This window comes from Natator depressus, chromosome 7 (assembly GCF_965152275.1).
Source record: "Natator depressus isolate rNatDep1 chromosome 7, rNatDep2.hap1, whole genome shotgun sequence".
In the NCBI taxonomy this organism is placed as follows: Eukaryota; Metazoa; Chordata; order Testudines; family Cheloniidae; genus Natator; species Natator depressus.
The window spans coordinates 99,353,854-99,367,448 of record NC_134240.1 but is presented as its reverse complement, the minus strand read 5'-3'; the positions used below and the strand labels follow the sequence as shown (position 1 = coordinate 99,367,448).

The 13,595-nt window shown below is 38.5% G+C and overlaps 1 protein-coding gene across 2 annotated transcripts in view; it reads left to right on the top strand.

Moving 5' to 3' along the window:
- The window catches only part of MGMT (O-6-methylguanine-DNA methyltransferase), a 303,036-nt gene that overhangs the window by 17,944 nt on the left and 271,497 nt on the right, over positions 1 to 13,595 (top strand). For both annotated transcript variants that reach the window (XM_074959150.1, XM_074959151.1), the window contains one exon: positions 7,589 to 7,636. In XM_074959150.1, coding sequence (XP_074815251.1) covers positions 7,613 to 7,636 — 24 coding nt within the window. In that variant the 5' untranslated portion in view covers positions 7,589 to 7,612. The remainder of the gene's footprint in view (positions 1 to 7,588; positions 7,637 to 13,595) is intronic.

Genomic DNA, 13,595 nt, shown 5'->3' with positions numbered 1-13,595 from the left:
GAAGTTTCCACTTTATAGTAACCCAGCATCAAGTCCTGCATTTGAGTGCAGGGAAGGGAAAGAGTGTGAAATTTTTTTCCCTGCTAAGATGTACGCATTTCTGTGGACTGAAAGAGTATCTTGTAAGGAGAGGTTCTGAGCAAGAATAGGCAAGCTCTAGTTTAGTTGTTCCACACTAATGTAAGTGAAGTGACAATGTTTTTTAACGCTTATTGTAAGTATAAATCAAAACTTAATTCAGGGGTTAATTTAAATGACGACGTTTAGCTCAAGCACTGTGGAAACAAACAGTTCTGTTTGTCATCTTGCAGAGTGATGTATAATTAACTAAGAGCGTGTTAATCTTGTATTTCTGCCATTTGTTACTTGTAAAATTTCTTCAAATTGATTCTCATTCTTTCAAATTCTGGTTGTTGTTTTTTTCTCTTCCAACTAGGTTATGTTAGGTCACCTTGCAGTTCTTTTTGATTCACATTATTTTTGTTAAGTATTTGTTTAGAACTGCCAATATACTAAGAGTTCTACAGTACACAAAAAAGTCCTTCAAATAGTTTCTCGCCAAATGATAAATAACTTTTTTACAATATGACAGGTTTCAGAGTAGCAGCCATGTTAGTCTGTATTCGCAAAAAGAAAAGGAGTACTTGTGGCACCTTAGAGACTAACACATTTATTTGAGCATAAGCTTCCATGAGCTACAGCTCACTTCATCTGAATGCATCCGATGAAGTGAGCTGTAGCTCGCGGAAGCTTATGCTTTTTTACAATAATTATCAGTTCTGTATAATGAGGTCTCAACATTGTCACTAGTACTAGTGAATTTATAACTGTGCTCCTGTGCTCTTCTGTCCCATACTTATTGAAATACACCTTGATAAGAATCACTTCATAAATTCACCTTATGGTGAATTTAACAATATATATTGCTAGAAAGATAAATATTTAATGCCTGGGGTTCAAATGGGGGAACATGTAATAAAGAAGGTCTTTGACCTTTTACTGTTGTAACCCTCGTCCTTCCCATATTCTCTTTCCTCTGTCATTTCTTGCTATGATTTGTAATGTAGGGACCAATCCTGCAATCACTTTATAGATGACTAAGCGTTGTAACTTCAGTCATAAAGGGAAGGATAAGTTGTCATATTGACAGTAACTCAATAGGTAAGTCAAGTAGTGATATAGTAAGGGTTAATGTAGATGAACTTGGCAACAGAAGTTCTTCAGTTATGCGTCAGCGTGAATCCTAGCATTGGTGCACATGTGCCTGACGTTTCAATTTAATGTGAATAGCAGTGTCATTTGGGGCAACACATGTGCCTGGACCATCTTGTGCTCCCATATTAGGCTGTCACCCTCCCTCGAGTTCTGTCTCTTACCACCCGTGGTAATCAGATGGAATGTGGTGAGTGCCCATCCCACTATTTGTTCTCCAAGCTTCAAACTCATCTTCTAGAGTATTTTCATGAAGGAAAATCCTTCACCCTCCTTTATTTTGTGTGTTCCTGAGGGGAAAAAATCGAGACTCAAGTACACTCTCCTCTATTGTATGGTGAGGCACCTCAAGCCAACTGCGATGTCAGACTTTAAACCTTCAGGATTTAAAAGCTGTCCAACACGCAATGAACTTGCTCCCTTAGTCAGTGGGTATAGACAGTGCTTTTCTGTCTGAGCCACATCACCCAATGTTCCATATGTAAATCCTTCTTGTTGAGTACAAGTTGAGGTGGACGCAGTTGAAACTACACTTACTTGAGCAATCAGTGAGTGTCCCCTCAGACGTGGGGAGACATCCACCTCCAAAGAACCCTACAGAAACAGTGAGTTCACCTGTACTGTCCAGGCAAACAGCTAGCATACACATTGCAGAAATGATTGCAGTACTCAAGGAGATGCCCATCATCAACCTTGTCTGTCACTCACCTCAACAAGTCATCCGGACACTTGATTTAATGGGGGTATTGGGAGCCACTTCAAAACAGATCTGGAGCTAATTTTGGGGGCAGCCTTGGACAAATTAGACATGGTTATTAGACATGGTTGCCCATGGCTATTCCATTCATTTATGTCTCATGAGAGCCAATTACAAAGTAATGGCCTCACTCTGTCTAGAAGCCATTCCATGGTAGTCCGAGGGAAGAGGCTTCTACTCCTGGTACTCCTCTCCCTCCCCCCTCCCCGGGAGAAGAAGGAGCTCTTCATCTTCTCCTACACCTGAGTAGACTGAACAAATATATATGCTGCTTCAGGTTCTGGATGGTAAAGCTAGCCTCCATCTTTCTCTCTCTTCTGGCTAAAGACTGGTTTGTGGCTCTCAGCTTGCAAGATGTGCTTCCCTATAGCCTTCCACCTGTCCCACTGGAAGCACTTGAGATTCACAGTCAGGTCAATACCAATATAAGGTACAGCCATTCAGAAACTCCACAACACCAAAGGTCTTCACAAAACGCCTTGTGGTGGTAGTGGCCCACTTGAGAATACAAGACGTTCACATCTACTCTTACTTGGATGACTGGCTGATCAGAGGCAGGTTGCAGTGAAGGACAGCAGTGAGCTTGGAATACTCTCTGCTTCTCTTCACCTGGCTCGGCCTCCTCGTGAACTGTGAACATTTTTCACCCATTGCAGACAATAGAGCTCATAGGAGCCCTGCTACATTCCAGATCAGAAAAAAAAAAAGTTCTTCCCAGAGGACAGGTTCCAGTCATTCCAAGCATTCATACCTCAGTTAATATCAGAACCAACTACAGCAGTACAGACATGCCTTGCAGTGTTAGACCACATGGCATGTTCATAAGTGATACTGCTTGCCAGATGTCGTTTGTGGCCCCTTCAGCTCTGGCTCAGGTCTGTCTATTCTCTGGCGAGACATTGAATAGGAAAGTTTCAGTCCCACAGTATGTCATTGCAGATCTCCCTTGGTGGCTGGTATCCACAAACACGCATAAAAGGACATCCTTTTCAGTTTCCTCCCCAAGAAAGACTCTCAGCACAGGGGTGTCAGGGACAGGTTGGGGAGCTCATTTGGCCAATCTAGAGATTAAGAGAATCTGGTCCCCAGATGACAAGGCTGCACATGAGTGTCCTAGAGCTTAGTTATCAGATTGGCCTGTATGGTGTTCCTACCTGAAGTGCAATTCTTCACAGACAACGCATTATACTACAAAAGGGGCACTCACTTCTAGCCTCTTTGCCTGAAGGCCATCCAATTCTGAGTCTTTGGTGGCAAACAATGCCAAGTGTTAGAACACTTGCTCCAGAGGAGGTTTGAGTCCAAGATCATTGCTTGATGCCTTCCTCCTGCATGGAGGAGAGTCCTGTTTTACACCTTTTTACCAAATCCTAGTGTAATTTCCAGTGTCAGGAGAGACAAGCCACCACCATTCTTATACTGGCTGATGCTGTCTTGGCTGACAGATCTGTTACAGATGTCCAACCAGCCTCTGATCCAGCTACTGGATTGCCTGGACCTGATCTCATTGCATCATAGCCTGATGATTCATCCAGACGGTCATTCCACCTCATGGCATGGCTCTTAGTTGGCTGAATACTGTGGACAAAGGCTGTTCACTGCTGGCCCACAAAATACTGATACAGAGTGGGAAAATATCTACTCCTATCTCAATATGGACAACCGTACATTGTCTGGGCCTGGTCCAGGCCTCGATACCAAAGATCTTGGACTACTTTATTGCATTTAAAACAGGCCAGCCTTTCATTTAGCACATTTAACATCCACCTTGCAGCAATCTCAGCTTGCAATCTACCTGTATTCTCATGCTCTGTCTTTTCTTGCCCTACAGCATCGAAGTTTCTCACAGGGCTGTTATACACTTACGCACTGGTAAAAGAACATACAGCTTGGGATCTCCAGTATAGTCCTCCTGAGGCTCATGACGCCTCCATTTGACCCCTTCTCAGAATGCTTCCTGAATCACGTCACCTTGAAGACTGTTTTTCCTAGTGGCTGTCACTTCAGCACTTGTGGCCAAACCTCTTGTGAGGCTTTCCATATGGGCAAGGTGGTGCTGAGGCCTCACCTGAAGTTCATTCCTAAGGCGATTTCAGAAACCAATGAGCAATCCTGCTCGTCTCCTTCCTGAAACCGCATTTGGCACTGGGAAAAAAGTAATTAAACACACAAGGTATATCTAAGACTTTTTTAGTCTTTTCAAGGTAATAAAACAATCATTCAGACTGTTGGCATGTCTACTTTTAGCCATAGCTGGGCATTCTAAAGAGCAAGCAATCTCATCAAAAAGGACATAAAAATAGATTACACAATGCGTCTTGCGGTATTGCCAGCTGGCTGGTCTACCTTTTCCACTGAACATAAAGGCTCATTCCACCAGAGCACAAGCAACATACTCCACCTACGTCGGGAATGTTTCAGTATCAGAAATCTGTAAGGTGGTGGCGTGACGTAACCCAGTGACCTTTGTCAAACACTATGTCTTAAATGTCAAGTTCCAGAGAACAACATTCTTCAGCTGATGCCGTTGAAATGCCTCCTCCTATTGTCTTGAGGGGATACTGCTTTCCGGTTACCTAGAATGGATTCCACACTGACACATGCTTGAAGAAGAAAGAATGGTTACTTACCCTACAGTAACTGTGATTCTGTGAGGTGTTATAGTTAGCGTGCATCTCACAAGACAAATCCAGTCCCACTTTTTGTAGTCTTCAGCTACCAAAAACTTTGAATTGTCAGGGGACTGAGGGAAGGTTGCATCTGCTTTGCCCTTTATGCCCTCACATGGGAGCCACATGTGTCAGTTGGGACATGCTGTTAATGGCGGGGGGGGGGCCTTGATTTCTGTGAGGTGCATGTGCATCTACAGCGGGACAAACACTGAGTACAACATCTCAGAGCTTCTGCTGTGTATTTCCCCAAAGGATGTGAAGTAGGAGTAATTCCACTGCATGGGTCTTAGCAATGTAGATGAGTTCACCTGTGCTCCTCAAGAGCTCAATTTCTGGTGGCATAGAGAGATTTCTGAGAGATGCAGAGTTCTCTAGGTTTTTGAATGTAAAGGAGAGGATTTGGGCTGAAATGGTTTAAACCAATATTTGTAATGTAAAGGAAATGTACACAGGTTGTAGAACTTTGGAGTTCTGTTTGCAAATGTGTTTGCAATTTTTAAGAAGTCATGAACATTTCAGTTCAGGTTTTCAAATTAAAATTAAAGTTGTGTTTCACCCCCTTCAGACAGGTGGGTGGCTCTTGTTGTGGAAGAGTAGCGAATGCCAAAAGAGACATTTGCTGAATTCTTAACCAGTCGGCAATTTTGTCAGTTACTCCAAAAAAAAAATTATTAATAGAATAAAGCCGCCTAATATGGCTAACTTTTTCCAGCATACTATACTAGTTGTAGAACTGTTTTTTGTTTTGTTTTTGCAATTGGCTATATGGTAGTCTCGGTAGATGGCTTAATTTACTTGATCTGTGCCTCTGTGTTCGCTCTAGCTCTGTTTTGTTTCAATTGATACTGTGATTGTGATCTTCCAAAGTGATCTGCATGATAACATGGAGCCTCATTTGTTCAGATGACTCTTCCCCGGATTGGGGCCTGTTTTAGTAGAGAATGCATGGTCTTCTGATTGAGGAACCGTACTGGGAATCAAAAGTTCTGGTCTGTTCCTAGCTCCATCCGAGACCTTCTAGCTGCCTTAAGCAAATCACTCAACCTGTCTGATCTCTCTTTCTTGATCTGTCAGATGGAGATGATGATGATCAAATCACATGTATTGAAAGTCTAAATTTATTATCTGTTTAAAGATTATATTTTGATCAGTGCCATAGCAAAGCCTCTTAATAATAATAATAATAATAATATAATTAATAATAGTAAAAAACCTCCACAAATTCATGTTTCTTTTATTGGACTTGAGTGCCTGGATTGAGATCAACAATACAAATTTACATATTTACTGAAAGTGAAAGCTGGTAACCTTCAAAAACTATCTGCTAAAGAAAAAACTTCATGTGCTTCCATTTTTTTTTTCCTTTTATGCTATATTAAAATGATCTGTCAGAAGTATGGGGGTTTTAAGACTTAAGGCCAAGATTTTCGAAAGTGCCAAGTGAATTCAGGTGTCTTCATTTTCGGTTATGCAAGTTCAAAATAACTTTTAAGGGACCTGATTTTCAGAAAATACTTATAAAATTAGTGCCAACTGAAGTGTTGCAAGCTGAGCAATCAAAAACTGAGGCGTCCAAAATCCGTCACTATTTAAAATATTTGTGTCTGTCTCTCTCTCTCTCTCTCTGTTTTTTTAACCTTAGAAATTTAGGTCTGAAACTCTATGGACAGCTGTGGTGTCACATGTAAGATTAGCCTGATTAAGAGAGGATGTGATTTTTATTCAGGCTATATAAAGCTCTTTATTTTAACACACATTGAACTGAAACACTTGGGAGGAGTGATCGCCTTGTTAAGGATTCAACACCTCCACCCCTCTAATTAAAGGCTCAGAATGCTCCTGATGCATGCACACATTAGTTTCTAAGAAAGACCTCCAGCAAACAAAGGAAAAATAAGACTTAACATTTCTAATACTTCCAAGGTCTTGTCTAAATTGATTTTGTTTTGTTTTGTTTTGTTTTGGGCTTTTTGCACAGGTGTAGAAACACAGACAAAACTATACTTGTGATACCCTTAGACCCTGGTTCAAAGCCCAGTTGAAGTCACTATGGAGTCTTTCCTCTGATGTCTGTAGAACTTTGGATCAGGCCTCTGGTGTAGACTTATTACATCAGTGCAGGTCTTCTGTGCATTCTGAGTCTCTGGTGTAGACTTATTGCAGCAGGGCTACGCTAGGGGCTTGCACATGTGCAGTGACATCAGTGTAACTACATATCATGGGTAAGGTTTAAAGTACAAAACAAAAACGTGTGAAAGAACTTTGAGGCCTTTTTTGTATCCGAATAGCACCCATTTTCCCCCATCCTTGTAGGTAACATTTACATTCAGATATTGAGATCAGCTGATCTGGGATGACAGCAGTCACGATGAAACTCCTTTGCTTAAGTACTATGCCTGTAAAATACGTACTTTATTTTGGAATCTGCCTTCCTTTTGCTCTTCGATCCAGACTACCCTTCACATAGGTCCCTTATTTTCCTTCCTTAAAATATACGTATATATTTCCTAAAACAAAAAAGGTACTTATTATTTAATAACTCACAAGCACAGTGTATTATTTTAAGTAATATTTTTTACAGGCATGGGGCACTTCTTAAAGTGCATTCTTATCCTGTGGATCAAAGTTTTATAGGACTTGTGATGAGAGAAGTCCTCCACATGTCATCTGTTGATTATCGCTCATTACAGATGATAGATGACCTAGTGAACTTTAAAATTCCTGTTTGCTTGCAAAAAAAAAAAAAAAAAACCCAGTCCATCCCCCTTTTAATACTGCAAGCCCTGAAATTCAGAGCCCACTTTTTATAATCATAACCCTAACAGTATATCGTGTAATAAGAGGAGAAATGATAACATTGACGTGCTTTTCTTTTCAACGGTTTATGAAATTTGAGTTGTAGTAGCCTTATCTTTTTCTAACAGGATTTCCTTTTCCTTTCTTATAGGCAAAACTCCTTCATGTACTTAACATGGCATCAAGACTTCATCAAAAAGTAAGTTCCTGTGAAAATATCCTTGCATTTAGGTACACATAAAAAGTAACAGCATTACAAAAGAGTTCACATAACATAGTTTGTGTTTTTTCCCTAGTGTCCAGCAGTCAGTGTTAAGAATTCAGTTGACAAGATTGATGCTGCATTGTAAATCTCTGTAGCTCTGTCATGGTTGGTAAAAGGCATCAGTGGACCTTTCCCCATCACATATCTATCTTCCACAGACCATAAACTAATAGGACAGTGCTGTATTTTTAGTGTAAAGTTAGCTGTTTTCTGCCCCTTCGTAATTAGTATAGCCTTTATTACAGAATCATTTTGTGACTTTTTGGATGTTTTATGCTTATGAGTTGAGATAGGCTCAGATGTTTAGGAAGACAGTTGTGTTTATGTGGAAACGTAAGAAAACATGATCATACAGCAGAAAACTCAGGACCTTTTTATGTGAAAATTTTACCTCCTGAAGATTAGTTAGTGAACATCTATTTAATTCATGGAAAGTCTTTCCCTTTGTAGCCTGTGCTAATGTTACTAATGGCTTTGTTTTTCAAATCACCAGGAAGACTATCAGTAATGAATGACCACAAGTAATAATTACTATTTTTGCACTATACTCATTACTTTTGTGGCAAGATTAATATCATGCCTCATGGGATGTAACATTTAGTAAAATCAAACTTGTATAGGTAATCCTGGTACTGTTGCCAGCCTCTAACACCATATAAAAATGTCTAAATAAAATAGTGGCAGATATCCCATAGCTTCAATCTGTTTTTACATGATGTAATGTATTTGGAATAGTATCTTTGTGTGTTTCCATCTTGTGTACCCTGCAGTGGAAATACCATTTTTTCTTCATGTAAAATCAGTGTCTGTCTTTCTAGACCCTTTTCAATGACTTAGTATTTTTAATTTTTAAAAAGTGGAATAGTTTGATATATGGAAAAATGAAGAAATGTGATTTGTTGTGTTTCGTGTTTTTAATTTTTCTTTCTAAACCATCTTTGTGTGTTTTAATGTATTTCTGCAACATATTTGTGTGTGTGTACACTTGCTTCCTGAAAACACATCCTGTAGCACGTATTTTGGGGTTAATCGCAGAGAAATATTATTCATTTTCAAACAACTGGGGGACTTTTTAAAAGAATCACTAGTTCAATCTCATTCACAGCTAGACATGATATAGCTGGCAAACTAAATGAAACTAATAATAATTTATGGTCTATTTAACCTTTTCATTTCCCCACTTACGTTCATTAGTTGTTGGATGGGGTTCCTCTTGATATCTGAGGAGGCAGAATGCTAAAACTAAAATAAATTCAGACTCTCCTGATTTGATATAATATAGGGAGAAGGATTTTGACTAGTACTGTGTGAAGGTGCAACAGCAAATAGTAGTATAATGTTGACTCCTTTCTTTTGTTCTGCGTACAGTAAAATTGTACATTGTAACATGTTTCATAATTCTGTTTCATTATTTAGAATTAGAGATATTTATAATTAGGCTTAAAAGGATTAGTTTTTTACTGATTAAGTGTCGGCAAACAATGATTTCACCATTCACACATTGACCAAAAAGTATTTCCATAGATGATGATAGAAATTTAGACAAAGTCAGAAAAATGCTGCTTGGAAACTTGTTAGAGTTTGATTTAAGGATATTTTATTTGCATATTTTGATTTGATGTTGACAATTAGTGTTTTAATGGGTGTAAAGCTTTAACTTTTTGAATCTCAACATCTGCTGTCTTTAAATAAATCTGACCTTCCCCATAATTTCCTGCAACTGTTGAAAATTTAAACTGATACAAATAAAACAATACTTAAAAAGTAAATATTGATATCGGTCAAAATTATGAAAAAAACAAATATTGAATTCTTCCAAGCCTATTTATAATATGTATAATTGGTTTAACGTATTATTCTGACAAGTTAAACCACATGTGAGTGACAGAAAACATAAATCTGAAATAGGTGACAATTGACCCTTTTTAAAAAAAAAAAAGAGAAAGAGACTGTGCATGTTTCACGGAACAGTTTTACATGAGCATCTAGTTTGCTGAAACTGAGAAAATGGGTTCTGAAAAAAGCCAGATATAAAGATGAGTGTTTTCCAAAATCATTGTATTTGCATTACAACTTAACATGTAAGCCTTGATCCTGCAAGGCCTTTTGTGGTGTTCAGCGTGGGAGTACAAGGCTGCTGACATCTAATGCAAGTGTGTACTCAGGGTATGTGTAAGTGTAAATGAGGTGGAGCCCCTGGCATGATCCTATGAACTGAGAGGAAGTAATTCTCAGGAAGGTGGAGTGCCTGCTTCTTTATTCTTGAGAGTATGGTTAAAAAATATGTTGTCAGAGAATCGGTTTTTCTGCAGACACTTGGGTTTAAGTATAAGCATCAGTATGCAAACAAGGTGATATTCTTTCCCCTGTGTGGCCATAGTCTGGCTGCTAGGATTCAGAAACTTAGTAGCCACTAACTATGCAGATGTTCTTGTTTTAATCACAACATTAATTGGATTCTTTTGGCTCCCTGTCCTACTTATGATGAGTTATTCTATATTTATACACCCAGTACTCATACCCCTGTAATGCAGAATCAAAACCACAATATTAATGTGAATCTTCCTGTATTGCCTCTTGTTAGGGCATGAATATAATGTGTTCCCATAACAGATAATTTATCTGCCATTTTGTTACATATAGCTCTGTCTCATATATATTTTGAGTCTGTATCTTTATGTGTGTTGGTAATCTTTAGTTGGTTTTTGCACACAGTTACACTAGGTGTTTCATTTATATTTAAAACTGTTCATATTACTCACTTTACAGCTGATTATTGCAATGAAGTCATATTTGTTTATGAGCAAAGTCCAGGTTCCCCACTATCTTTTTAGTTTAAAAGGGAACATCGTTAATGGCTTTGCCCATATTGCTTGGATTTGGGGTTTTTTTTTTTATTATTCTCCAGCTCCTACTCTTCAGGTGTAGCTATTTTAGTATTATGAAGAATGATGGATGATGTAGGAAAGTTTCTTTTGAAGCACTTCTGATATTGTGCAATGCACTTGGGGGTCAGCTACACTTGACTGATGCATGATTTATCCAATGTCCCTGCCACTTTCTGAGATAAAGCTGCTATTTTATCAAAAATGCCAGCAAGTGTGATTTAGAGTTTATACACCACCTCTTTCAAATAATTGCTCTGATTACTTTCTGGCATGGCAATAAAATGATAAAGGTAATTGCACACAAATGTGAGATAGCACCAAAATACAATAAAATTAACCTGAATTAGCTTGACTTGTCGATGAGAAGTATTTATGAAATGTATTTTTGCAATAAGGGAGACTGATATTATAGCTGGAAGGTGAGTTATTGCCTTAATGTAATACTGTTTGAAATTTAAAAAAAGAGACTGTTACAGTTGAGGGTGATTGTGCTTTTGAAATTAAGTTGAAGTGATTCTTATAATTGGCAGTAATAATGCATTGCAAAGGTAATATCTTTTATTGTGTTATGCCTAGTTACATTATCTCTTATTTAGCTGACTTTGGCTTTTTCAGAGAATGCAAGAAATAGCAGATTTGGAATTTTGTGGATTATAATAAAAATTATGAAATGTTACCCGATATTAAATTCACTCTTTACCTCTTGGATTAGAGAACAAAAATGAAAATAAATCTAAGAAGCAGCACAGTTCATCTGGTGTACCAATACCTGGTAAAATTCTTCTCTTCTCTTCTCCTTGCAGATACAATAAATTCATATGGATGTCTATGTGCATAGCTTAACTGTGTAACAAAGGGTGTACTTAAATATATGCTTATGGTCTTTGTAAATGGGTATGCATATGCATATACATACAGAATCGTTATGGTAGTTAAATTTTGTATTTGCTTAGTTTCAAAATATAACCAGTTCTTAAATGTAAAATTTACACCACTTTTACAGTAACTCTTGATAGCATTGCATGGTAAGCTTAATGTTCATTGCCTATAGTATTTTAGATTTTTCATTGTGTGTTATATTTGTCAACAAAACAAAAAAACAGATTCTTTGCTTCCTTTTGTGTTATGTTTTCCTAGATACTGTATCTAGATACAGATACTTTACTTATAAAAATTATTTGTTAAATAGCTAAAAAGATATTGTATGGGCATTTTAATTGATAAAATACTTCCCTCTGATGGTGTTATATTACTGCAGTGACACGTAGTGTTTTGCTTTTCATTACCTGGCAGTAAAATTCCATTCTTTTATTCCATATACTGGCAAAATTTAAGCCCTAATGTGATGCGACTACTATGAGCATCAAACCATGGAACTGGAATCTCCCAACCAGCCCTTTCCTTCCTGTCCTGCACTCCTTCCGTCCCCCTGCCTCCTCCCCCCCTCCCCCCCAAAAAACCCAAGACAAAACAGCAGCTCAGTACCAGTTTATTTTATTTTGACTTCTGTTGAGTGTGTATATCAAACACGCTTAGCTAGGAGTTTGCCAGCTTGAGGGCCTCTGCTGAGTTGCTGATTGAATCTGTTGTGGCAATGAATTGAGAGAGTATAGGCAGGTTGGTATAAATTAAAACAAATACTTTCCATTAGATGTTTAAGGTACAGTAACAAATGACCATAGCTGATTAGAGCACAAGTGTAATTTTCTGGTTTTGCTATGCAATGCTTATTATTAGTTTTAGTTTCTGGATGGTCTTAAGGTGTAAAGGGCTTTAGGGTAGTCTAGAATCAAGGACAGGAATATAAAGGTCTTCATCTGAAAGAACAGGATAAGTTTCTCTTACACATGCAGATGGATCTAAAAACTATCATCTCTCTCAGCTACGCAACTACCTCAGCCACAAAAGATCTACAGCACACCCAGACTGTGGAACTAATATAATGGTGGGTATACTCCCTGAGGCAGTCCTTCCAGTTGACTTCTGCCAATATGCTACCATGTAGTCTAGGTTGAACCTCAGCATGCTAGGTGGTGGTTGAGCTCCACTCTCCAACACTGGGTCTGCCAGCGTCGTCATTTTACGTGAGATAGGGCATAGGGTTGGTTGTTCGATCATTATGGTTTCTTTAGCATGCCGATATTTCCCTACTAACCCATTTGGTGATGTCAAGCACATGTTGAATAGGAGGGGTAAAAAAATAAAACCTGTGGTATGCTCATGAGAGCCCTGAGGGGCAGACGAGTAGTTCTGCTAAACTACCTATTGAGATCGCTGCCACTTGGGATCTCTCTTCAAGTAGCAGAACCACTCACTTATATCCATTGAACCAATGATTGGGACTGCAGATGTGTCAGCAACACCTCCTCAAACATGGTCTATGATGTAAGTTCATAAACTGTGCTTTGTCAACCACTTTGTCTCTGGAGAAATAGCTGGTCACCTGGTGCTGTCTCTCCTTGTTTCCATTTACTAATTTGCATTTCAAAATTAAAAATACATACTTTTAGTATTATTTTTCCATGTTTGCAGTTGCCTTAGTTGCCACAGGGATGTTAAAGCTTAGTGAATGTGGGATGAGGTGGTTCATGAGTAAGGCTATGAGTCAGTCATGAAGGTCACGTATTCCATGATTTTATGAGACCTCCATGACTTCCTGAAATTTCCAATAATTCAGCTCTGTGGCGGCGGGGCTCAGGCTTCAATAAATCTGTGATTTATTGTTTGTTGCCTGCGTCCTGTCCATGACGTTTAATAAACATACCCGTGCCAAAATCTGGCCTTACTCATGAGAGACTCTGTTAAGATATGATTAACACTGGAAAAAGTGTGACTCCTGCTTTATATTATGAAAAGCCTTAATATAGCAAAGAATCAGCAATGAACACTTTCCTCTTTCTACATCACTAGGTGGAGGTCATAATCCAGTGCCACATATGCAATTTCTGTCTCCTGCTGAAGTCTGAAACCTGATTGGCAGGGTTTAAAGAAATCTGAGGATTCTA